The 27,684-nt window shown below is 42.3% G+C and overlaps 1 protein-coding gene across 1 annotated transcript in view; it reads right to left on the bottom strand.

Moving 5' to 3' along the window:
- The window catches only part of srrm4 (serine/arginine repetitive matrix 4), a 115,565-nt gene that overhangs the window by 34,879 nt on the left and 53,002 nt on the right, over positions 1-27,684 (bottom strand). The window contains exon 2 of the mRNA XM_017711186.2: positions 14,276-14,419. Coding sequence (XP_017566675.1) covers positions 14,276-14,419 — 144 coding nt within the window. The remainder of the gene's footprint in view (positions 1-14,275; positions 14,420-27,684) is intronic.

Below are 27,684 nucleotides of genomic sequence, written 5' to 3'. Positions count from 1 at the left end.
GAGGACTGCTGCTGTATAGAGTGGGGCTCAGACCCACTTTTGCATAGTAGATTTAAAGGGCAATTGGACCAATTTTTCAAAATGTATAAATGAATTCATTCCTTGCGATGTAAACAGAGTTAATTAAAGTCGTTTGATGTGAAGCGATTGATTGTAGAGGAACTTAAAGACTCAGCAACACAAATATAGTCATTTCATCTACTATCCCAAACCAAGAGTGAGCGTACATGTGTCTCCTGAGCTTTTATTTCCAGTGTTCATTAAGGTAAAATAGTGTCACGAATTGGACTCATCAGTTGAACTCCAACTCCCAGAATACCCTGGGAGATCCTGTGACTCCGGACTCAGGCTCGCGCACCTATCAGGGCTCACAGTCACCAGACTTTTAACTGATGTCACCTGCGTCTCATTAGAGCACAGAGTACAAAAGCCTGGGCTTGGCAATCAGTCAGTGTGAGGTGTTGTTTTCTCTGAAGCTTGCTGAGCGGATTCTCCCTGTTCTCTCTAGTTTTTCTGTGATTTTGACCATTTGGATTCGTGTTTTTGACTGGGTCTGTTGCCTTTCCCTTTTTGGTACTTTTGCTGGTTATTTGGGTTGGTTATTGGACATTTGGACTGAACTTGGACTACTCCTTTGTGTTTTGCCCCTTTTTGTTGCCTTGGCTGCTAGTTAGACGAATAACCCATCTAACCTCTCATCCGCTAGTGTCTGGGTTTCTGGCACATCGTAATGAATAGTCATAAATATGAAAATTAAAAAAAAAAATAAAAAGTTTTTTGGGGGACTATTTTCCCTTACAGCCCCGCCACCATGAATGGATTATAATGGAAACAAATGACTGAAATACACTTTAAATCAAACCCTTAGCACAAAACTACCATAAAACAATGCGTCAAAGGCATCAGGCAGCATATATTTAACCATTTCATGTAATCATTTTTTTGTGTTGGAGATTTCAAAGGCATTAAACTCTTCAGACGTCTGGTTCCTATCACCACCACTGAGAACAATACTGATTTTTAACGTTTCTCTAGAGTGGAACATTTCACACCAAACTGCTCCGAATGGACCTCGTTTATATAAAAAAATAGCTTAAATCTTTTTGGAAAATTGGTGGAAAATTGGCATTTTAGGCTGCTGTGGAAAGACACTTTGCTTCCCTCTGAAACGCAATGATGCTCCGTTTCACTTGTTGTTGCAATATGCTGGAAATTAAATTTACATTGTTAAATCGTGTTGTCCTCTTTTCCCCCTCAAGCCCCTGCCCTCCCAAATTGTCTGTGACCAGGCCTGACATAAGCCTCTATTACTTGTTTGCTACATTAGCTTCATAGCTCTAGTGCACATCTTGCCTGATTGACCACAATCAGAAAACTGTAAATATGATTTTGTGCTGAACTATGTGCTACCAGCTCTGTGCATTATGGCCATGTAAATGTACTCGGCCGACAGTATAGCCAGGCTGGGAATGAGGGTTTTTGAAGCGCTTGGAGACTTATTAACCTTTTCAGGATTGCGGTCAACTCTGTGGAAAGTCACATAATAGAGTTATTGATGATAACATCTGGTCATCATAAGAGGAGACTGAAACATTTGAGAGTGTGGTGATGCTTGTGTGGGCAGGTAGACGGCTGTTTACGTTAAATGACTGACTTGAGTCCTAACCCAGTGAAAATGTAAGGTTAGCCCTGGGCATGGTGTATAAGGTGGGCATGTAAAAAGCATGGCTGTTGCATTGCATTTTAAGCAGCGGCTTGGTGCAGGGGTGGACAGACAGGTCAGGACTAACAGCTTAGCTGAGACCTTCACTGCTGTACCACTAGCTGACAGACGTACACTCAGGTGTACCAGCAAGTTAATGCTTGCAAGTCAAAGACTGGATTAAATTCATTATTATGAACTTTAAAAGAGAGACTGTATATAGGAAAATTGTAAATATGAGCATATAAAGATTTGGACTCTCCTGACTGATTGTGAAATTTTTATGATTAAAAAAAAATAAACAGCAATGTTTACACCTATTTATGCCTGTTTGGAATGTATTTCCAAATACCTTTATATTTGTTTGTTTGAATTACTAAGTGGCAACTACTACTTAATAAATGGTCAACTACTACGCTCACTGGCCACTTGCTAGTAAAAGGTTGGACCCCCTTTTGCCTTCAGAACTGCCTTAATTCTTCGTGGCAGACTTTCAACAAGGTGTTGGAAACGTTCCTCAGAGATTCTGGTTGGTTATTTGAGTTCCTGTTGCCTTTCTATCATCTGGAACCAGTCTGCCCATTCTCCTCTGACCTCTCACATCAACAAGGCATTTTCGTCCACACAACTGACCGCTCACTGGATATCTCCTCTTTTTTGGACCGTTCTCTGTAAACCCTAGAGATGGTTGAGCGTGAAAATCCCAGCAGATCAGCAGTTTCTGAAATACTCAGACCAGCCCGTCTGGCACCAACAACCACGCCACGTTCAAAGTCCCTTAAATCCCCTTTCTTCCCCGTTCTGATGCTCGGTCTGCACTTCAGCAAGTTGTCTTGACCACCTCTACATGCCTAAATGCAGTGAGTTGTGGCCGTGTGATTGGCTGATCAGCTATTTGTGTTAACAAGCAACTGAACACCTAATAAAGTGGAGATGAGTATACACCAACAATGAGTAATCAATGACTTTATAAAGACATAATTAGTAATTGACTTGCCATGCTTATAGTAAAGTGTTACCAATATGACTACAACCACTCCATTACGCTTCACAACCCAGTGCTGGTAATTCAGACACATCCAGAATGCTTTCACTCTCATGCAGTTCAGATGCTGTAAACGCACAGGCTTGAGCCACGAACAGCGCTGACATATCAAACAAAGCAGTGAGATGAACCCAAACTCTGAAGTTAATCACCTCCTCTGAGCTAATTCAGGAGGAAATCTCTGGCAGTGGAGAGAGGAGGATTTATCTTCTATGAAAACAGAGGAACGCTGGTCTCTCTTATTTAGGCACATCGAATAACCCCTCCATTTCCCCTTTTAATCCTCTCAACCTTAGAGAAGCTTCGCAGCACCCATGTCTCTGTCACTCACACGCAGATAACAGCAGCAGAACGCAAACGCTGACCTCTACGCTGCATCCATCAAAGGCATATTCCTCTTTTCTGATGTTTCTGCTTATATCAAAGGGATTCTTTTTTGGCTTGCTGTATGAAGAGCTGCAGTTGATTTAAAGCAACAGCTCAAAGCAAATTTGCACCTTTTTCACCTTCACGCTAAATGTCGTCGATTAACCAGAACATGGTCTGTGTTTAGTAGCATTTAGAGTTTTTCCACTAGTGTTAATGTAGCTAACAAGTTTAGTACTAGATAACTGCTTAACTGACTCGCGACTCGGCCCAGACGCGAGCTTAACTGACTCATAAAACAACATGGACATGAGCTTAACTGACTTATGACTCAATCCAGACACAAGCTTAACTGATTAACGACTCGACCTGGACATGGGATTAACTGACTCATGACTCAATCCAGATATGTGCTTTACTGACTCATGAATCAACCTGGACAAAAGTTTAACTGATTCACGACTTGACCCAGACATACGGTCAACTGACTCGTGACTCGACCAGGACACAAGCTTAACTGACACAAAACTCAAGCTTAAATGATTCACTTAACTGATTCACGACTCAGGAACAAGCTTAACTGATTTGACCCAGACATGAGCTTAACTGATTCACAACTGGATCCAGACACAAGCTTAACCGACTCATGACTCGACTTGGACATGTGCTTAACTGACTCACGACTTGACTCAGACACAAGCTTCACTGACTCATGACTCGACCTGGACACGAGCCTAACTGATTCACGACTCAACTCTGACACGAGCTTCACTGACTCATGACTCGACCTGGACACGAGCCTAACTGATTCACGACTCAACTCTGACACGAGCTTCACTGACTGACGACTCGACCCGGACATGAGCTTAAATGAGTCACGACTGAAATCGTGCCTTAACTCTGTACTCCAGGGGCAGTGTAGAGTTTGTCCTGATGTTTAGGTCAAAGATTCTTATATGTTAACTCCAAAGGAAGAAGCATGGAAAGGCTGCTGCAGCCAGCTACAGGCTACCACACACCAGAGAAAGAGACAGCTGTAGAAGCTCAAGCTCATTTAACTCTCTGCTCATCTAGAATTAATTAAATAAAACTTGCATTCATCAGGTTTGATATCAGCTAACTAACGCTTCACCAACTTCTTGTTTTCCACCTAAAAGGTATGAAGGTGAAATGCGATGTGACTAGACTAGTAATGTTAGATAAGGTTGGCGTCTGTTTTAAAGACTTCACTTCGATGCCTTTCTCAGGCTTCACTTCAAGCCACATGTTATCTAGTATGGATGTATGATCTGGGTTTAGTATAGTACACCCAGCAAAGCTGTGCACTGCGTTTTATTGTGTCTAAAGTGCGGTAGGCTTAAGACAACCTTACAAATTCGGATCATAAAACTACCTGAAATGCCCATCTCTTACATGGAGGCCATTCATCACTGGTGACGATTTCACCTGCAGAGGGTCAATGTCAACATATTACTTTTGTAAGCAACATTGGCAGACAGATTGACGTCTCTTGGAGTCAAAACTAATTTAAAGCCGACAAGGACAAATTAACACACACAGGAGCTACATTGTGCTTAATACATCCACTCTGTAACAAATGGAGAGGACAGATGAAGGCCAGAGACAGTGCAGCTCGAGTCTGCTGAAGAAACGCTGGATTTCCATCATGCCTCGCCAGACTGATAATGTTTCCCGGACTCGGGGTGGGGGGATGCTGTCCGTGACAGGCGATGAATTACAGCCCGCTAAAGCTTAGCTTCAGCTACGGCCATGATTGATTCCATACCAACAGTGATAGCAGGCCTTTAGAGGGGCTCCAAACAGACAGTGGGAATGAATCTGATGTGCTGGAGGGGAGGCTGATTGGAGAAAGGCCGTTTGGGTTGATATAGGGAGGCACATGCTGCTGCCTCCTCTACATTAGCCGAGCTGGAACACATTAGAAGCTGATTAGAGACAAAGCAAGCGCCTTTTCTGCTTAATTAGAAAGCTTTGTCACTCATTACGCTCATTGCGGAGAGACATGCACACACACTCACGGATCCTCAGTATGGATGGGAGACAAAGAAAGTTCATTTGCATTTTGTCACGATTGCAAATCGAGATGAGTTGGCACAAGAACTTTGTGCGAAAAGTTGTGGACAGAAGAAGTTAGTCTTGGCAGTTCTACACCTCCGAAATTACCCTTTTTCCTCTATTTTCGCCCCATATGTTTAAAAATAAAGGTGCCAAAAAGGATTATTTGGAGTGATGCTGTAGAAGAACCACTTTTTGCTGTTGTCAGAAGAAAACCTCATATCTCCATTTCTGTCGATTTTCAGGTTTTGACATAATTTGAAAATGCCTGTTGCTCTATACATTGCCTATAAATTTCATGATGAATCGACCAAAAGAAATGGCCCAAAATGACTCGGAAAAAAGTCTGGTTCCATTGACTTGCATTAAAAATGAAGTAGGTTTTTTCCTTCTCCTGTAAAGTTAGCATTTTGGAAATACGAGGTTTTGTTCCGACAGCAGCGTTTTGCTTCTCTAAAGAACCTCTGATGTACGGTTTGGTAGAGAACAATATTTGTAAGTGATGGTGAGAGTGAGTAATATTTTTCAAGTGGCATTCCAGCCTAAATCTAGACGTATATATGTTTTGTCATGTTTTGAATTATTCTGTAGTGCAGCATTACAGAATACACAATTTAACATAGCTTTCATGTTTTAGTTCATTAGTGTTCTCACTACCCAGAATACTTTATGCAAATATTCTACATGGCCAAAAGTATGTGGACACCTGACCTTTACACATGTATGATATTTACATTTACGGCGTTTTGCTGACGTTCTTATCCGGAGCAACTTACAATTTTGATCATTTTACACAGGTAGGAAAAGGTGGTGTTAGGAGTCTTGCCCAAGGACCCTTATTGGTATAGTGTAGGGTGCTTGCCCTGGTCAGGGATTGAACTGCAGTCTACAGGATAGAAGGCAGAGGTGTTAACCACATCAAATTCCAAAGCTAAGAGCGTCCACTCTGCTGAGAAGGCTTTCCACAAACTTTTTGGCGGGCCCTTACCCTACTCCTGAGCAGACTGCATGGCTATGTGCTTGATTTCATACATATGTTAGCAGTGAATACAGTTTAAACACCTGAACTCAAAAATGACTTACGTTTGAAAAAGCATGGTTCTTTAGTACCGAAAATAGTTTCATATAGAACCACAAACATGCAAAGAACCCCTTGCCTGATTAAAAGTGTTCCTTGCATCGCTACATGGTTCTTCAGTTTGATGTAGAATGTGCTTCAGATGGTTCTACACAGAACTTTTTTTGACAAGGGTTCTACATAGCACCGAAACAGGGTTCTTCTGGACATCGTAACAATAGAATTACCCGTTTTTGGTACTATATAAAACCGTTTTAAGAAAATGTTCTATATAGAACCATCTACAACACACTCATCAATCTGAAGAACGCTTTCACGATGCAAAGAACTCTGAAATTAGGCAAAGGGTTCTTTGCACGTTGTAGTATGAATGTTCATGGTTCTACGGAGCCCTGTTGGTGACGTCCTGTATATGTGGCCGTGCCTTGCTAAGTCGTGGGAATGAGATGATTAAGTTGTGGCCATGGCTTAATAAGGCATGGGAATGAGATCCCAGCGTACTAAGTCGTGGCCACGCATTAGGATCTCGTTCCCACACCTTACTAAATCATGGCCACACTTCATTTTTGTTCATACAGGATGTCACCAGCATGGCTCTGTATGGTTCTGTATAGAACCACTGTCTTTATTAAAGAACCCTTGAAGAACCAGCTTATTTAACAGTGTAGGCCTGGGCAATAGGACCAGATATAACCACATATCGTAGCTGATGAACAAATAACCCGATTGCAGTGTGTTGCCAATTTAGTAAAAGAACTAGGAGAGTAATAGAGAGGACTAATTTACTGTTAAGCAGTTTGTAAATACATTAGTAAACTGGAGATAACATTTAATAAGTGTGTGAGTCTGCACTCCAATCATTTGTTTCTGTTTGGTGGTTGGTTAGTGTAGTGGTTAACACCTCTGCCTTCTATGCTGTAGACTGGGGTTCAATCCCCACCTGGACAAGCACCCTACACTGTACCAATAAGGGTCCTTGGACAAGACTCCTAACACCACCTTCGCCCACCTGTATAAAATGATCAAATTGTAAGTTGCTCTGGGTAAGAGCGTCAGTCAAATGCCGTAAATGTTTGAGAGAGAGAAGGAAACCGACAAAGAGAGAGAAGTTTGTTAAGAAGCTGCCAGTTGATTCTCTCACTGCACTGTTAGCTTTACCTGCCCCACAGCTCTTCCTCTTCTACTTAACCGTAAATAATGCAGTCAAGCTTTAGAACTTCAACTTGCTTCAGTGCGAGTCGCTGCAGTGCAACAACCAAGCTAAAGTGACTGATATTACCTGGCAGCTTTGGAAACTGGAAGAAGCTCACGAATGCAGGTGTTTATGGTAAAGTCTATTATAACAACTGAAGTGTTTATAAAAGCTTGTGTGAAGAAGCGAAACTGAGGTAACACACACTGACCAACCACTTCATTAAATCCACCTCCTCGTTTCTACGCTCACTGTCCACTTTATCAGCTCCACTTACTGTATAGCTGCACTTTGTAGTTCTACAGTTACAGACTGTAGTCCATCTGTTTCTCTGATACTTTGTTACCCTGTTCTTCAGTGGTCAGGACCCCCATGGACCCTCACAGAGCAGGTACTATTTGGGTGGTGGATCATTCTCAGTACTGCAGTAAGACTGGCGTGGTGGTGGTGTTTTAGTGTGTGTTGTGTTGGTGCGAGCGGATCAGTCACAGCAGTGCTGCTGGAGTTTTTAAACACTGTGTCCACTCACTGTCCACTCCTACCTTGTCAATCCACCTTGTAGATGTAAAGTCAGAGACGACAGCTCATCTGCTGCTGCACAGTTTGTGTTGGTCGTCCTCTAGTCCTTCATCAGTGGTCACAGGACGCTGTTGGATGGATATTTTTGGTTGGTGGACTGTTCTCAGTCCAGCGGCGACACTGAGGTGTTTAAAAACTCCAGCAGCACTGCTGTGTCTGATCCACTCAGACCAGCACAACACACACTAATGCACCACCACCACCTATATGCTATATGCTACACCTTATGCTATTGTTATGTCATTTGAAAATGCCAGGTGCCTTTTATGGTCAACAGACATTTCACAATGAATGGACCCGTCATGAATTCTCCCCATGTTCCTCTGAGTGTCTTTTCTTCCCCTCTGTGGTACCATGTGCCTTTGTTTTCTAGTACCATGTGTTTTTGTTGCTGGTCTGTGTCTCCTCCCTGGTCCTGTCCCCTTGTTATCTGCTCCACCTGTATGTGCTCCACCCCTCATTAGTCCCAGGTGTTTCTTATTTTTCCTCAGTGTATTTATACCCCTGTGTTTGTTCAGCATTGTGGATGTTACCTTGTCTTGTGCTTTCTTGCATCTTATAGTTTGTTTTTGTCATGGACATGTGTTTTTCCAATCCTCTGTTCGTTTGGATTATAATTTCAATAAAAACAACTCGCATTTGCATCCCGCCTCCATGCCTCATCTGTTACAGAATCAAAATAAATGGCGCAAAATGATTTCTTGCTATATTAACAAACCTTAAGGCTGAGAATGTTATTTCCTCTTCTGCTTTGAAGACATGCAATGTTTTCTTTAGGCAGGAGGAATAAGATCCTCTTGTCTTTCCACTTATTCTTTTCAGATTGCACAACTCTCAGACATCTAATAAACTTTTATTTACACTGTTTTTTATGAATGGCACTAATTTCAACCATATGCGCTTCCAAAACACCCCAAAGCTGGCTGAGATGACAACAGTGCAGGTCTTTGTCTGACATCACACTCTGCAGCTGCCTCTGAACTCACACTGTTTACAGTCTTCAGCTTTTCAGTTCTGTATGGAGGCTGGTTTTCTCCTATCACAACCGACCTGCACTCTGACCTTGAGGGCATGCAGGTGACAAATGGCTCTGGAGAATACTGAAGGTTATGGAGCTAAAAGCCTGTCAAGACCAATAATGGACGTCTAGCGGGGAGATTTAACCAGCTGTTAGGAAGTGATGGCTGTTAAGTGGCTGATGCTTTCACAGTTTGACTCAAGGCCTTTTGCGAAACAATATAAAGCCAATTTATCAGCAGTACACTGAATTATTTATTTATTATCTTGTATGTGATTTAAAGCAGCCTTCCGCTGTATAAAATGTATTGAAAAGGAACACACTGGAGAAGATAAGGTACAATAATTGCCCTTGTATAAATACAGTGGCTATAAATACATTTTATTAGAAACCATCATTTGTATCCTCTAACCCTTCATGAGTGGTCAGTTTCTGACCACAGCGCTGTTCTTGGCTAGATATTTTTTGGTGGTCTGAGGTCAGCAGTTACACTGATGTGTGTTAAAACCCTAACACCACCACTGTGACTAAACACTTGTATCAGCACCGCACACACGACCATGTCATTGTCACTGCTGTGCTGAGAATGGATCACCACCTAAATAATATCTGGTCAACAGCGGCCCTGTTGTCAGAACTGTCTGTAATAGTACACCTATGTCGTGGGCTTGTGAGGTGGGTGGAGCTCAAAACAAGACTATGAGCAAAGGGTACATGTTTCTAACACAGTAGCCAGCGAGTGGACGTAGAAGGTAGGTGTTTCCAATAAAGTGGGCAGCGAGTGGACGTAGAAGGTAAGTGTTTCCAATAAAGTGGGCAGCGAGTGGACGTAGAAGGTAGGTGTTTCCAATAAAGTGGGCAGCGAGTGGACGTAGAAGGTAGGTGTTTCCAATAAAGTGGCCAGCGAGTGGACGTAGAAGGTAGGTGTTTCCAATAAAGTGGCCAGCGAGTGGACGTAGAAGGTAGGTGTTTCCAATAAAGTGGCCAGCGAGTGGACGTAGAAGGTAGGTGTTTCCAATAAAGTGGGCAGCGAGTGGACGTAGAAGGTAGGTGTTTCCAATAAAGTGGGCAGCGAGTGGACGTAGAAGGTAGGTGTTTCCAATAAAGTGGCCAGCGAGTGGACGTAGAAGGTAGGTGTTTCCAATAAAGTGGCCAGCGAGTGGACGTAGAAGGTAGGTGTTTCCAATAAAGTGGCCAGTGAGTGGACGTAGAAGGTAGGTGTTTCCAATAAAGTGGGCAGCGAGTGGACGTAGAAGGTAGGTGTTTCCAATAAAGTGGCCAGCGAGTGGACGTAGAAGGTAGGTGTTTCCAATAAAGTGGGCAGCGAGTGGACGTAGAAGGTAGGTGTTTCCAATAAAGTGGCCAGCGAGTGGACGTAGAAGGTAGGTGTTTCCAATAAAGTGGGCAGCGAGTGGACGTAGAAGGTAAGTGTTTCCAATAAAGTGGGCAGCGAGTGGACGTAGAAGGTAGGTGTTTCCAATAAAGTGGGCAGCGAGTGGACGTAGAAGGTAGGTGTTTCCAATAAAGTGGGCAGCGAGTGGACGTAGAAGGTAGGTGTTTCCAATAAAGTGGCCAGCGAGTGGACGTAGAAGGTAGGTGTTTCCAATAAAGTGGCCAGCGAGTGGACGTAGAAGGTAGGTGTTTCCAATAAAGTGGCCAGCGAGTGGACGTAGAAGGTAGGTGTTTCCAATAAAGTGGCCAGCGAGTGGACGTAGAAGGTAGGTGTTTCCAATGAAGTGGCCAGCGAGTGGACGTAGAAGGTAGGTGTTTCCAATAAAGTGGCCAGCGAGTGGACGTAGAAGGTAGGTGTTTCCAATAAAGTGGCCAGCGAGTGGACGTAGAAGGTAGGTGTTTCCAATAAAGTGGCCAGGGAGTGGACGTAGAAGGTAGGTGTTTCCAATAAAGTGGCCAGGGAGTGGACGTAGAAGGTAGGTGTTTCCAATAAAGTGGCCAGGGAGTGGACGTAGAAGGCAGGTGTTTCCAATAAAGTGGCCAGCGAGTGGACGTAGAAGGCAGGTGTTTCCAATAAAGTGGCCGGAGTGGACGTAGAAGGTATGTGTTTCCAATGAAGTGGCCAGTGAGTGGACGTAGAAGGTAGGTGTTTCCAATAAAGTGGCCAGTGAGTGGAATTACAAGGTAGTTGTTTCTATTAAAGTGGCCAGGGAGTGGAAGTACAAGGTAGAAGTTTCTAATAAAGTGGACAGTCAGTGGAAGTACAAGGTGTTTCCAATAAAGTGGCCGGAGTGGACGTAGAAGGTAGGTGTTTCCAATAAAGTGGCCAGTGAGGACGTAGAACGTAGGTGTTTCCAATAAAGTGGCCAGTGAGTGGAATTACAAGGTAGTTGTTTCTATTAAAGTGGCCAGGGAGTGGAAGAACAAGGTAGAAGTTTCTAATAAAGTGGACAGTCAGTGGAAGTACAAGGTGTTTCCAGTAAAGTGACCAGGGAGTGGAAGTGCAAGGTACATGTTTCTAATAAAATGGCAAGTGAGAGGAATTACAAAGTAGGTGTTTCTAATAAAGTGGCCAGTGAGTGGAAGTACAAGGTAGGTGTTTCCAATAATGTGGCCAGTGAATAGAATTACAAGGTAGTTGTTTCTATTAAAGTGGCCAAGGAGTGGAAGTACAAGGTAGGTGTTTCTAATAAAGTAGCCCATGAGTGGAAAAGTATTTTTTCCCCTATATTTGGCTTAACTGCTGTTTAAACCAAGCTGCATGCTCTGAAAAACCCTCCTCATGAAGCGGGTGCATTTGAAACTCGCTCTTTTCTCTCTGGCAGACGAAACTGAGCATGAACGCTTTTTTAAGTTCGCCAGCCATGTGGCAAATTCAGCTTCTGATTGAGATAAGTCTGTAGCCTCCACTCTTCCCCTGATGTTTGCTTTCCCGCACACTTTGAAGCTATCACAGGAATTACGCCTTTAGGAATTTCAGGCTGAATCGATTATTTTACTTTTTTTCACCCCAGAGGAGTTTTAATTTCAGCTGGTGTGAAGTAAGCACCAAGATGCACCCATGAAAGAGCTGTACTTCATCTTAAAATTCCCAGCAACACCTGAGAGCTGGTGCTGTATAGGCCTGATAAGAGTGTTTGTGTTCATTTCCCTTCTGTGTTTGAAGATTTTCCTTCCCTGCATTTATGTTCTTATTGTTAGGCTGAAGCCTCCAGGTGCTGTAGCAGGTTTGGGCCTCCATATTGCCATTACTTTTATCACATGCAGCAAAAATGAGATGCAGATTAGAAGATGTGCCTCTAAGAAAGACAGCACCAGTGTGGAGTTGCAAATGGTGCTCAAGCAGACATAGTATTTGTGTGAAGAGTCAAATGAAACAGCCGCTGGGGGTGTAATGGTTCATAGAAGTCATGATTTGGCTCCTAACGTACGATGTTGTCATGATTCAGTACATTTTTTTGATATAATTAAAGTATTAAAATGTAACCAAAGTCGTTCAGAGTGGTTTGATGTAAAATGCTTTGTTCTACTTGCTAAGTCTAAATTGTTCCCATTGGTGGTGATGGGAACCAGATGTGTGAAGGCATCTAATGGGGTTTAATGGTTGTGAAATCCCCCTCACAGAAAGTTGATAGATAAAAAAGGGTATGAATGTGCTTCTTGATGCCCGAGACATGTGTTGAGATGATAGTTTTGAAAAGGTTTTGGCCTAAAAAGTATTCTTAAAATCCATTTATGATGTAAAACAGTCCCCAAAAAATCATATTTTTTCATGTTAACTATTTTACGATTATCAACATCACATAGAACAATGTGGAGAACAGGTGTAGTTTCACTGGTCATTTTAGACAAGTAAATAAAATGGCTAATGGTTCTGTATAGGACCAAAAAATGGTTCTTCCATCGTTATAGTGTTAACCTTGCTACAATGGAAGAGCCCTTTTTGGTGCTATATAACCCTTTTAAAAAAGGTTCCATATAGAATCATAAACACATTCTCCATCAATCTGAAGAACCACTTCATGATGCAAAGAACCCTTTAATCATAGGTTCTTGAGTGTTCGTGGTTCTATATAGAACCATTTCTTTACTAATGAACCCTTAAAGAACCATCTTTTTAAAGAGTGTACTGTAACAAACCCAGTTGATACACTATATTGCCAAAAGTATTCACTCATCTACCTTCACACGCACACAAACTTGAGTGACATCCCATTCTTAATCCGTAGGGTTTAATATGATGTCGGCTCACCCTTTGCAGCTACAGCAGCTTCCACTCTTCTGGGAAGGCTTTCCACAAGGATTAGGAGTGTGTTTATGGGAATTTTTGCGCATTTGTGAGGTCAGACACTGATGTTGGATGAGAAGGTCTGGCTCACAGTCTCCGCTCTAATTCATCCCAAAGGTGTTCTATCGGGTTGAGGTCAGGACTCTGTGCAGGCCAGTCAAGTTCTTCCACATTAAACTGGCTCATCCGTGTCTTTATGGATCTGCTTTGTGCACTGGTGCGCAGTCATGTTGGAACAGGAAGGAGCCGTCCCCAAACTGTTCCCACATGAAATTGTCCAAAATCTCTTGGTGCTGAAGCATTAAGGGTTCCTTTCACTGGAACTAAGGGGCCGAGCCCAACTACTGAAAAACAACCCCACACCATGATCCCCCCTCCACCAAACTTTACACTTGGCACAATGCAGTCAGACAAGTACCGTTGTCCTGGCAACTGCCAAACCCAGACTCGTCCATCGGATTGCCAGACGGAGAAGTGTCATTGGTCACGCCAGAGAACACGTCTCCACTGCTATAGAATCTCGGTACCACGCTGGAATTCACTGAGCTGCTGAGAGCGACCCATTCTTTCACTAATGTGTGTAGAAGGCCTAGGTACTTGGTTTTATACACCTGTGGTCATGGAAGTGATGGAAGTAAAGTAGGTTTTTTCCTTCTCCTGTAAAGTTACCATTTTAGAGATACAAGGCTTTGTTCTAACAGCAGCGATATACATGGTTAATAAGAAATGCTTTTGTGTTTTAAACCTCTTTGAAATTACTGTGAGTGCTTTCATTTGTGGTAGATGATTTTGCTGTTGTAAGAAAATCTCATATTACTAAAACAGTAACTTTACAAAAAACACAACAGATAAATGCAAGAAAAGTTTAAGTTCATCCGTTTGGTATGAAAATCAAATTATGTAAGGTTTTCTCCCAACAGCAACAACGTTCTACCCCAGTGTGGCCGAATGTGATTGGGGGTCTGCTGCTGTGGCGGACCTGCGAGACCGATGACGGCTGTGATGTTTCCGTGTGCTGCTGCGTTTGGTGCGCCGCTTCCTTTCTGTGGCCTTCAGTTGTGGTGCTGGTTCCGGTTCCGGTTCTGCTGGCTCTATTGGGACCACACTGCTCTTTGGCACCAACCTGTGACGACACAAGAGCAATAGATGTCTATTAGAAGCATCTAGAATGTCTGTCCAAATTTAGAAAGGTTTTCAGTGATGTTCTTAATTCTAGAGCGTGGTTCCAAACTTAGTACCACATTATAGAATGTCCTGCAACTTCAACACTGAGTCCTGCACATACCTAATATTTCTTACTTTGTGATTATTGTAAGGTTATTATAAGATTATTTAACTTATTTTTAGGTGTTTTATGCTTGTTTTAAGTGATTCTGTTATGTGGAAGTATCTCCTTATATAAACTTTATCTCAGAAATAAGTCTGCAGCAAGCAAAACTGCCAGTAAAGTGAGATGTCATGTCTTTTCACATCATGATACAATGAGATCCCATGTCTTTTCAAACTGCTGCTAACCCAACATCACTGGACAGCTCAACACGCTTGGAGGAGAACACTAACTTCCAATTCTATTGTGTCAGCTAACAGACACCCACACTGCCTGGCATCAAGGAGGACTATCCCAGCTGAAAAAACAGACAGACCAGTAAGAATTTCATTTTGGCTAAAGCTGGTCTGTCCTGGTGTGACAGAACAAAGAAACTAGTTTCCCTAGTTAAATCCCACCACTGCCACCTCCGTCACACCTTTCTTGCAGGTGAGGGTAGATATACTCTGACCAGGTTATCAGTTGTAAGGAAAGTGGCAAACCACAATAGCACATTCAGTGCACGGGTGTTTATTTAGTGAGCAGTGCGGAGAGGTATTGTGTATTTCAATGGAAACAACAGTTCTCATCAAACCGACCAACCATCTCGTTCTCTCCCAGAAACACATCGAGCTCTTTAAATAGACATCCACTGGCTACCCAACCCAGGTCATACCAGTCCTTCTCATCTGCAGGGAGAAACAATAAAAATCATCAATAATACCTTGTGAAATAATACAAAATCCAAGAAAAGCTTGTCCACAGTGGGTGGTTGAGTCATACGCTACAAACACAAAAAATGAACAAGATAAAATGAAATAATAATAAAAAAAAAAAACATTTCAAACTATATGAATCCCTTGAACTCCCCCTCCACATGGATCAGTCCTATAGGGTTCTACAGCTCAAAGCAGGCTTAGGCCTTTTCCCAGACCAGGAACTTGCAGCTCATGTAAGTAACGTCTGTTATAAACCTGCTGCTGGTATCATGATATAGAGTCCAGTCGCATGACTTTAACTGTAAAAGGTGATATTATGGACTAAGTGAGCAAAGACTGAGACTGCAGTGAGAAGTAAACAGCAGCATTGGCTGATAAAATGGTGAAAGGGCAGTCGTGGGCTGGAGGTTAGGATCTGGCCCTGTGACCGGAAGGTCGCCGGTTTGATCCCCAGGGCCGACAGTCCATGACTGAGGTATCCTTGAGCAAGACACCTAACCCCCAACTGCTCCCCGGGCGCTGTGGATAGGGCTGCCCACCGCTCCGGGCAAGTGTGCTCACTGCCCCCTAGTGTGTGTGTTCACTAGTGTGTATGTGGTGTTTCACTTCATGGATGGGTTAAATGCGGAGGTGGAATTTCCCCAGTTGTGGATCAAAAAGTATCACTTAGAAAGCAGGGACAGAACGGTACCGAAATAAGTGGGAAATGTGAAAGGAAATGGATTTAACTAGGGAAACTATTTTATGGTTTATGCTGCTCTAGAGCTGGTCTGGTTCTGGTTTAGCTGGTCACCCCAGCAAGGTCATGCCAGTTGACCAGCATACCAGCATCAAAACAGAAAATATGCTGGCTTTGCTGGTCACCAGCCACGCTGGTCGGTGCTGTTTATTTCTAGCAGGGATCCTTCACACCCAGATAGAGTAAGGACAGTTATACTAATGAACATTTTGATGTCCTGATGAGAGGGACGTTGCCTCGACCGGCCAAATAGCCCTGGACTTTCAGTAGCAGTGTTCTGAGATGGGATCAGTTCTCAAAATGGTGAAGCACCAAGCATCCACTCTGCAATGTTCTAAAACAGCAATCATAGTGTATGTAAAAGCATTTATAGCAAAAGAAAGAAATAATAACCTTTTCTGCTTTTATTCTTTTTATAGATGCACTATTTGTGCTGCTTATCAATTTTATTTGATATGTTATTTATCTATTTATCTATATTTTCTCCTCTTATTGTTTTTACTGTTATGTTGTGAAGCAACCAGAGTTTGAGCCGCACTTTATGCATGCAAGGTGCTAAATAAATAATTTTTATTATTGCAATCTTTGTACTGTGCAATGGTACCTTAGGCACCCAAGTACATTATTTAAAAGCATTTATCTTGGCAATAAATGTGCTTGTGCTTCTAGAAACATCATTGATCATTAGAATAAATGCAAATAGCCCTAAATACAGTAAAAAGCAGTATGAATGTTTTGTATTCAAAGACGTACTTGATGTCTTAAAGGACAAATTTGGATCCAGATTTCTCCTGGACGCCTCCAGCCATTCCATGGATTTGTTCAATTCCATCAGCACACTTGATTTAACATAATGAAATATTGAGTAGATAAACCAGATATTAGCTCAAAATAGCTTATGGCTATTTAGGGACACATTGGCTTATGTTAAATCACCACTTATTGTATTAACATCATTGTTCTAATATTGCTGTTTTTCTGAGCATATTGACTTTCACGGCCCAGAAAATCAGCTTTTTAAATTTTCTTTTCTAAGGAGCTTCAAACATTTGTGCTGCATAGCAAATATTTTAAAATATTATATATAAAAAAAAAAAACCAAGCATTTAAAAAATGAAACGAGGTGTGTGCTGATCTGAGGGGACCAGCCGGAACGCTTTTTGTTTTATAATTCATGTCTGAGGCAGTTCTTGTGACCTGTGGAACACGTGTTTTTCCCTCCTCAGTCCTTCATGAATTCAGAGGTCATCTGCTCAGCATTTAAATGAGACGTTGGCAGAAAAAAGCCTTTATTTACACGCTTCGTCTGATCCGACGTTTCTGAGATGATTTCTGGATCTCAAGGTTGTCAGGCGTATCGCTGGTGAGCTCCACGCTCAAGTGGAAAACCCAGTAAGGTCATTCACTGATGGTGGACAGTTTGGGCTTCAGTCCAGAGCAGCAGCCCAAACTACAATCACTCCTGTTTTCACCTTCCACTCACTCATTACTAATTACACCATGGCCATAATGAGCAAATAAGTCTCTTTCCTTTTGTACAGCATCAGTAGCTTATTGAAACAATCGGTAGAAGTGATTAAGTGTTATTCCATATCATAAACTGCCCCGCTGTGCCTCTTCATAATTTCCAATTACTTAAGACCAAATCTCCTTAAAATAACATTTAGCGTGAAAGAAAAATGAAATAACGCGATTCTCCTCATTAACACTTCACAAGCCTCCCACCACAATTTTTAAAAGCTCTGTAAGACTTTCATTTCAACTGACCACTGCATTACAATTAATCGGGCTGCACTCCAGCAAAGCCACTTTCTGCGTATTGCCTCGTCCAGTTATTGCAAAGAACAGGATTTGCTTAATAATGATTAAAAAAGGAGAGAAACCTCGAGGGCCCTTAAGAAAAGCTGAAGAAAATGTCCATGGGAATTGGTTGAATAGGTAAACGAAGGCCGTGTCATTTAGTAGAAACTGTACTTCTTCCCTGCACAGACATGTTTTATTGGCCGTATGACCTGCACGTTAAAGAAATGCATGTTTTTATAGAATTTTGCAAGCTGAGAATTTTAACTGTTGTCTCTGGTTTGCAACAGAAAGTGACAGTCAAATGAGATTAGAAGAGAAAACTGTAAGGGTGAGTACCTGGCTTTTTTTTTTTTGCAGTGGTACAGTCAAATGTTATAAGTAGCATGGCAAAGTCTGGAATTAATGGACTCACAATACTGATAAATATGTCCACAACAAGCTAGAAGTCCAGATGTCTATGGTTTCAGAACTTCATGTATAATCATGAGATTCAGTGTAGAAACTGATAATGCAGGAGCTCTCTAGATTACCGAACCATCTCAAGAACTACCGAAGCTCATCTCAAGAACTACCGAAGCTCATCTCAAGAACTACCAAAGCTCATCTCAAGAACTACCAAAGCTCATCTCAAGAACTACCAAAGCTCATCTCAAGAACTAACGAAGTTCATCTCAAGAACTACCGAAGCTCATCTCAAGAACTACCGAAGCTCATCTCAAGAACTACTGAAGCTCATCTCAAGAACTACCAAAGTTCATCTCAAGAACTACCAAAGCTCATCTCAAGAACTACCAAAGTTCATCTCAAGAACTACTAAAGCTCATCTCAAGAACTACCAAAGTTCATCTCAAGAACTACTAAAGCTCATCTCAAGAACTACCAAAGTTCATCTCAAGAACTACCGAAGCTCATCTCAAGAACTACCGAAGCTCATCTCAAGAACTACCAAAGCTCATCTCAAGAACTACTGAACCATACCAGAAATTGTAAGAATATACACACACACACACTTCTAATCCACTTCTCCTTCTGGGTTGCAGGGGGTGCTGGAGCACTTACAGTTCACATGTCCAATTGGCCTGACTGCATGTCTTTGGGAGGAAACCCACACAGACACGGGGAGAACATGCAGACTCCACAGAGAAAGGACCCCGGTCACCCAGCCAGGGAATCAAACACAGGCCCTTCTTGCTGTGAGGCGACAGCGCTTCCCACCACGCCACCTCGCAGATCCGACGTGATAAGCACTTCAGTGAGTCTGGAGATTTGCGATGGTCTAGAAATTTAGACTGAGCAAAGATTTAGCAAGACTTTGGCCTTGACTTGAGCTTTAACCTTAATGGAAAAGTAACCATAATGGAAAGCTGTGGAATGTGACCTAAAGGCAGCACCGTCCATCAGGTTCAACGCAGTTGAGATCTTATTAGGCTCATTAGCAGTGATTCTTCTAGCGCAAAAAACTTGTATGTGTGATATTTAGTCATAATTACAGATCCTCTTCCCTCCATAGGTGTTTTGTGTGTGTCTGTGGATACAAGCTGGTGTGAATGTTTGTGTGTGTGTGTGTGTGTGTGTGTGTGTGTGTGTGTGTGTGTGTGTGTGTGTGTGTGCCTGATTGTAATGAGAGGTTAATCAGTCTCTCAGATTAAAGCTTGATTGCCTGTGTCTTCCTGCCGGAGGAGGAAGCTTGTCCTCTTCCACCCCCGAATTAGTGAGGGCAGGGCAAAATCACACTAACAGCCTGGATCCTCAACTGCCTCCCTACGTGAACAGAAAATATGAAGACCCTGCAGCTAGGCATGATGTACTCAATGAAAATGAGATGTCATTATGCTGTTGATACAGTTCAATCTATTTAGACGAATGCTTAATGGTAATGTCTTGCTGAAACTGCTTTGCTTTTTGTTTGAAATGTAGGAAATTACAGGTAAAGTTACAAAAAATTACCATGATACACTGAATATGTAAAATGACAGCATTTTTGTTAGTTTTTCAATGTAGAAATTTGCTATCATGTTTCAATTGCTGTCATATTTGATTTGGTGCTGGTGAATGAATCTTTTTAACCGTTAAGTCAGATATTGTTAGCAATAACAAAACCATGCTGTCATTTTATTTTAATTCATTTCTCACTGGTAGTTCATCAAAATAAGTGAATAAATTGTAAATCAAGAACTTCTAAACTACACCAAGTACTACCCGACCATCTCAAGAACTACCAAAACATACCAGGAAACTACCAAACTATCTAAAAAATCTACCAAACGCTATGGAGAATGACCCAACTATCTATAGAACAACCAAACCATACCAAGAACTACCAAACCACCTCAAAAACTACCAAACTATACCAAGAACTACCAAATCATACCAAGAACTACCAAACCACCTCAAAAACTACCAAACTATACCAAGAAACAACCAAATCATACAAAGAACTACCAACTTGCTTCCGGAATTACCAAATGATCTCAATAACTACCAAAACATCTACGGAGCAACCAAACCACCTGAAGAGAACCATCTCAAAAACTACCAAACCATACCAAGAACTACCAATTTATCTCAGGAACTACCGCGTGATCTCAGTAACTACAGAATCATACCAAGAACTACCAGACCATCTCGGTAACTACCAAACTATACCAAGAAACAACCAAATCATACAAAAAACTACCAACTTGCTTCCGGAATTACCAAATGTTTTCAATAACTACCAAACCATCTACAGAGCAATCAAACCATCTGAAGAGAGAAGAATCTCAAGCACTACCAAACCATCCCAAGAACAACTAATCCATCTCAAAAACTACCATATCATACCAAGAACTACCAACCCACCTCAGGGACTACCAAACAATCTCAGTAACTACCAAACCATACTAAACTACCAAACCATACCAAACCATCCCAGTAATCTCCAAACCATACCAATAACTACCACACCATACCTAGAATTACCAAACCATGCACAGAACTATCAAACCATTCCAAGAACTAACAATTCATAAGAAATGCCCAATCAGAAGCCATCAAAATTCTAAACATCAGTATGTGACCTCAGCTCTTGTGGCTGAATGCAATCAGCTCTTCACAGCAATGTTCCAACATCTACTGTAAAGCCTTCCCAGAAGAGTAGAGTTACTGCACCAAAGAGAGACAAACTCCCTATTAACATCCAACTATTAACATCCAGCCCTCATTATTACAGCCCAACACTGTGAAAGAGAACTGCACAAAAAATCATGATGCCTGAATCTGAGCTTCAGAGGAGCTCAGCAGGTGAGGGGAGCTGTGAGGGACGGACAGGATACACCACTCTAACGCTCTGAGAGGGTAGATTAGTCTAAATGCTGCTAAATCTCCTTTATTAGATGAGTCACTTTCTGTAGCTCACACATTTACCGTTATGTAGTGCTCTAGTAATTTCTCACTTGTTGTCTGCTAGAGAGGTTCGATGATGAGAAGCCTAAATGAAATCGATTCCTCCCTTCCTCAGATCACTTTTCCTCCTGTCAACCGGATAATAAATAGGAGAACTGTTCTTCAGCTGGCCACACTTATGCTTACAACTGCTATGTGCTGCCCGTCAAAAGTTTGAGGAACACATTGCCTTTTAATTATAATTTTCTCACTAACTTTAACATGAAATCTGCAAAGTTTTTCAGAGAACTTTAGGTATTTTAGAGCTTGAAATACACTGCATGGACAATAGTATGTGGACACCCCTCCTAGTCATTGAGTTCAAGTGTTTCAGCCACATCTATTGATAAGTGAAAACAAGCATACATAGCCATGTAATCTCAATCACTAGCAGCAGAATGTGTCGTACTGAAGAGCTCAGTGATTTTAATTGGCATCACAGGATGACACCTTTGCCACAAGTCAGTTTGTGAAATTTCTGCCCTGCTAGATCTGCCCCTGTCAACTGTAAGTCCTACTATTGTGAAATGGAAGCATCAAGGACCCACAACAGCGCAGCCACCTTGTGGAAGACGAGAAAAGTCCTGAAGCATGTAATGTGTTAAAAGCTGATCCTCTGTTGCATCCCCAACTACAGAGTCTCTGGAAGAAACATCAGCACAAAAGCTGCATTGGGAGCTTCATGAAATGGGTTTCCATGTCCAAGCAGCTGCACCCAAGCCCACCCCACTCAGCTGGAGTGGTGTAAAGCAGTCACCGGACTCTGGCGCAATGGAAACGTTCACTGGAGTGATAAATCACATTCTACTCTCAGGCATGATGGATGATGGGGTTTGGCAGATGCCAAGAGAACACTACCTACCCAAATGCGAATACAAGGTAAAGTTTGGTGGAGGAGGGATAATGGGTCTGGCACTGTTTTTCAGGCTTTGGGTCCCTTAGTTCCAATGAAGGGTAATATTAATGCTTATAATAGTGGTTTGACAAGTTCCATACCCTTGGAGCCCTGACCTCAACCCCACTGAACACCTTTTGGGATGAATTTAAATGTAGATCACAAGCCAGACCTTCTCATCCAATTTTAGCCAAATGCTCAGAAATGCTCTTTGGACTAAATGGGCACACTTTCCCACCGACACACTCCACAACCTTGGAAGCCTTCCCAGAGGAATGGAGGTGGTTACAGCTGCAAAAGAGGGGTATTTCTTTATTAATGCTCACAGTTCTGGCATGGGATGTCCAGCAAGCTCATAGATCCCACTCTCTTGAGGTAAATGTGTTCCAGCGTCTGAAAATCAGTGTGGAATTGTCGCTATTGAAGCTTTTACTGCAATTAAGTACTTTCGTGTTTTAATTAAAATATGATTTTATCTGTGTGCGGCTGTTCAAAGCTGTGTTTGCTAGTCATGAACTGGCACTACTGAAAGTCATTACCACAGTAAAATGTTGGTTTGAGTAGTAACAAAGTGGAATGTTAACTCATTTATTTTGATGAAATAAACATCCAGGTATACAGTCACTCAAAGCAAAAGGATTTTCGTCTAAAGTCCAAGTCGTTGAATGATCCGAAATGAGTTCAACTCTCGAATTTAGTACAATGTAAACCGACAATTTGGTAGAATGATCCTAATTTTATGTTATTGGTCATGAGCTGTGGGGAATGACCGAAAGAACGAGATCGTGAATACAAGCAGCACAAATGAGCTTTCTTTGCAGGGTGGCAGGCCACACTCTACTTGATTGGGTGAGGACCTCGGTCATCTGGCAGGAGCTCTGAGTAGAGAGGCTACTCCTCCACATTGAGAAGAGGCAGTTAAGGTGGTTCATGCATCTGACCAGGATGCCCCCTGGACACCTCCTGGTGGAGGTTTACCAGGCACGGCCTACTGGGACAAGTCGTCACAGGACCTGCTGGAGGGATTATATCTCCAAATTGGCCCGGGAGCGGCTTGTGGTCCCTGGGATTGAGCTGGAGAAAGTTGCAGGGGACAGTGTCGTCTGGGATTCTCTGCTCTCCCGAATGCTCCTGCGACCCTATCCAGACTAAGCGGTTAACGATGATGATATTGAGAACTGATGAGGAAAACATGGTTATGGGTGTTAAAATCTTTCTTTTCAATAAGTAGGTGTCCTTTAGCTTTTCACAATCATGCTGTACACAGTGCACTCATGGCACATCTACACGCTCAAACAGTTTTCAAACCTTCCGTGTCTGAGGTGGTTTTATAATCCTAATCCAAGTCTTAAGAGCACAGCATTACCGAAGTCAATAAACGGGTGCATTCAGAGGCGCCAATGGGGAAAAGAAACTTAAAGCAAACAATAACAGGAGGAGAGGATGAAAGCGTCTGATTTAAACCGTCTCACAGTGCACGCAGATTTACCATAGTAGAGAATGAGTTGGGAACCAGAGCCTTCTGCATTAGCACAAATCATAAAGTCGCAAATGTAGCTATAAAATAACCGTTCAGCATCAGCGCACATAATAAACAGTTTCTTTTTATGTATATTTTTTATTTCTGCGCAGTTTCATGAGTCTCTCATCCTGCCGCTGCGACCAAAATAAAACCATTATTCAGAAGTCACTGGACTGTTATGATGCACGGCAGTTGTGACTTGCTTACAAACAAAGCGAAGATTTTAAGCAATTCTAATGGCACAAATAAATAGCAAAGGACATAAATCATGAACGCAAACACTGTCACACTCTCCATCTCTGTCCCGCAGTGCTGTTGTGTCTGACGTTTGTTGCTTTGTGTTCCTCCCTGTGCTGTAATCTGCTCTCTGTAGTGCTGTAATATTAGATCCCAGAGTCGTGGGACTTTGTGTGTGTGTATGTGTGTGTGCGTGTGTATTGTTGCTGTTGTGGATGAGTCATGACTCTTGGCTCAGGCCTTCTTTGATTCTCTGTCATACAGTGCAGAGACCCTGGAGTATGGGGGGATGAAGAGAAAGAGAGACAGATGGTGTAGGATGCTCAGAACAAACCACAGGAGAGGAAAAGTCATGCTCACCTCTGAGCACATAAAAACACAAGCTATATATCCGATATATGGGGTTTTCTGATAAGGGTGTATGTGTGTGTTATTTATATATATAAATAAAAAAATATATATATATATATTGACATATAATGTGTGTGTATATGTATATAAGGGGTGCATCCTCTGCATTAAAGCCAGGTTAGATCAGGAGTCACAACCCAAATATTAAGAAGAGCCATTTTCTCCTTTCAACAAAAATCAGACCACCTTGGGTGCCACTGCATTTAATGCCCAGTATGTCTCAGAGTGTGATAATGTCTTATAGGCTAAACAATATGAACGAAAATGCAGACTTACTTTCCTCTGCCTAAAGATTTAGCTATAGCCGCTTTCCTCCGGTCTCTGCCAGAAAACGAGATCAGTTTCTTGTAAAATGTCTCAACGTTCGACTGATTATGAGGCTGAAGTCTCTTCTCATTCTGCAGCTTCTTGTTCAAATTTTTCCGTTCCACCTTAAATATATATATAAAGTCACATTATGACCACCTCCTTGTTTCTACGCTCATTGTCCATTTTATCAGCTCCACTTTGTAGTTCTACAGTTACAGACTACAGTCCATCTGTTTCTCTGATTACCCTGTTACCCCCTTTTACCCTGTTCTTCAGTGGTCAGGACCCCCATGGACCCTCACAGAGCAGGTACTACTTGGGTGGTGGATCATTCTCATCAGTGCAGTAACACTGATGTGGTGGTGGTGTGTTAGTGTGTGTTGTGTTGGTGCGAGCGGATCAGTCACAGCAGTGCTGCTGGAGTTTTTAAACACTGTGTCCACTCACTGTCCACTCTATTAGACACTCCTACCTTGTCGGTCCACCTTGTAGATGTAAAGTCAGAGACGACAGCTCATCTGCTGCTGCACAGTTTGTGTTGGTCATCCTCTAGTCCTTCATCAGTGGTCACAGGACGCTGTTGGCTGGATATTTTTGGTTGGTGGACTGTTCTCAGTCCAGCAGTGACACTGAGGTGTTTAAAAACTCCAGCAGCACTGCTGTGTCTGATCCACTCAGACCAGCGCAACACACACAAACACACCACCACCATATCAGTGTTACTGCAGTGCTGAGAATGATCCACCACCCAATTAGTACCTGCTCTATGAGGGTCCATGGGGGTCCTGACCACTGAAGAACAGGGTAACAGAGTATCAGAGAAACAGATGGACTACAGTCTGTAACTGTAGAACTACAAAGTGCAGCTATACAGTAAGTGGAGCTGATAAACTGGACAATGAGCGCAGAAACAAGGAGGTGGTCGTAACGTTATGGTCAGTCCGTCAGTCCGTCTGTCCAAAGTTAAAAATGTTGTATCTCCAAAATGACTTTATGGGAGAAGGGAAAACCTACTTGTAATGTAAACCAATGGAACCAGATGTTCTTTCAAGTCATTTTGAGTGGTTTCTTTTCATCAGTTTGTCATGAAATTTGCAAACGGTGTAAAGAGAAACTGCCGTTTTCAAATTATTTTCAATAGAATTGCCTCAAATTTAACCCTTTAAGTATTTGGCTCAGAATTGGGTCCAATCACCACATTATTTCTGCACTAAACGTGTAAATCTGTGAAGTGCTTTCAAAACAAAGCATGCAGCCTCGGTTCTATGTGCCAGGAAGCCACGGTCTCAGCCCGCAAGCAGACGGAGCATCTCATGTCTCAGTTAAGCTGGCCACATCGATCGTGATTTATCGCGGATGTCAAAAGGTTTGTGAAGTTCACAGCATAGCATCTATTTTATAGTTTTATTCGGAGCTCTTAATAACACGTAAGTGAGAACATCACATGTTCGCTGCTGCTTACCAATTTGTTTCCCACCTGCTCTTACATGTCACATTAATGCATGTGTGTTGTTGGTTATTTTACACAAACATGCATCTTCCATTAAAGTAAGCAGTTCTTGGACAAATTAAGGCAGAGGTCTCTCTTGCATGTGAGAAGCTATGGATAACAGGTCTGATTTACCAACAAGCACTTCAGCTGAAGACGAGGCGAATAGTTATACTAAATTTCCTATTTGTTTTGATGGATCTAAATAGGCTACATAAAAAAGGAAACATCAGACTCAATTTTCACAAATTCTACTGTGCAAAAAAAAGCTACGGCCTCAAATTTAAACATTTATTTGCACAGAGAAAACATGACACAATACTGATACAATAAGTAGTGATTCTATGTATGTGATTCTGTTTGTAACCATCACCTAATAGCCAATTTGGCTTATCAATACTCAAGTTAAATCAGGTGTGCTGATGATGGAGTTCAAGTCTGTTATGATGGACCAAACGTGGCTCCTCTTACTTGCTCTCAATATCTCAACTACTAGTTTAACGAATTGTTTTACTGTATTAATTGCATATAATCAGTAATTAAAGCGCCAATCATAGCGCTCTTTCTTTCAATCTTTATTTATTTATTTATTTATTTTTTCCTCTCCCCAATTTAGTCGTCTCCAATTCCACCCACTAGTTAGGACCCCAATCTCATGATGCTACCAACACTAGGAGGGTGAAGGCAGCACAGGCTTCCTCCGAGACCTGCGAAACCAGCCACCTTTTCTTTTCAAACTGCCGCTCCCTCAACGTCACAGGACAGGAGGAAAGCGCCGACCGCCAGATCTGCTACATCAGCTAACAGATGCCTGCGCTGACTAGTATCACAATGAGTGATGGGCTGTCCTACCCACCCAGAGAGAGCGAGGCCAATTGTGCTCTCTTGGACTCCCGGCTACAGACGGCTGTAGCATCACCAGGGATCTAACTCACATCTACTGATGACAGGGCCAACGCTTAGACGGTTGTGCCGCTCGGGAGCCCCATAGCACATTTTCCTAGACACTTCGTACCATCTGTAGTAATGCAGGCTAAAACCCAGCCGCTATTCTAGCTTTTAACTGCACCTTCAGCAGACTGGACTGGACAGTGCTGAAGACCGATAGACAGATCAACAAGCAGTAAAAAATCAAAAGCAACAGCAAAGTGGAGCTCCAGTTCATTTACAGGCCTTAATAATCCAATTATAATTGGACTTCTTACCTGAGCAGTTACCTGATTATTCAAATGGTTCTATAAACAGCACACTTCGCTTTCTTAGATCAGAGTCTGATGGAGAGAGTTGGATCTCAGCTCAGTAATCAGATTTCTTAGTGCATGTGAACTCTTACTCTTGATTTCTCAGTCTGCGCATGGGCGAAATAGATGGTGGTACTGGAAATAAGTGAGCAACGTTGCTGCGAGATGCAGCAAAACACTTTTGGAGCGGCGCTGAAACAAAATAGTTGATCAGATTACTGCCAAATTCTGATTTTCTGCAGGTACTGCCTGTACATGATATATACACTCATTGGATCCGGTCCTGTTTTATTG

The sequence above is a fragment of the Pygocentrus nattereri genome, chromosome 20 (assembly GCF_015220715.1).
Source record: "Pygocentrus nattereri isolate fPygNat1 chromosome 20, fPygNat1.pri, whole genome shotgun sequence".
NCBI lineage: Eukaryota > Metazoa > Chordata > Actinopteri > Characiformes > Serrasalmidae > Pygocentrus > Pygocentrus nattereri.
This window is presented reverse-complemented; position numbering and strand designations above follow the sequence as displayed.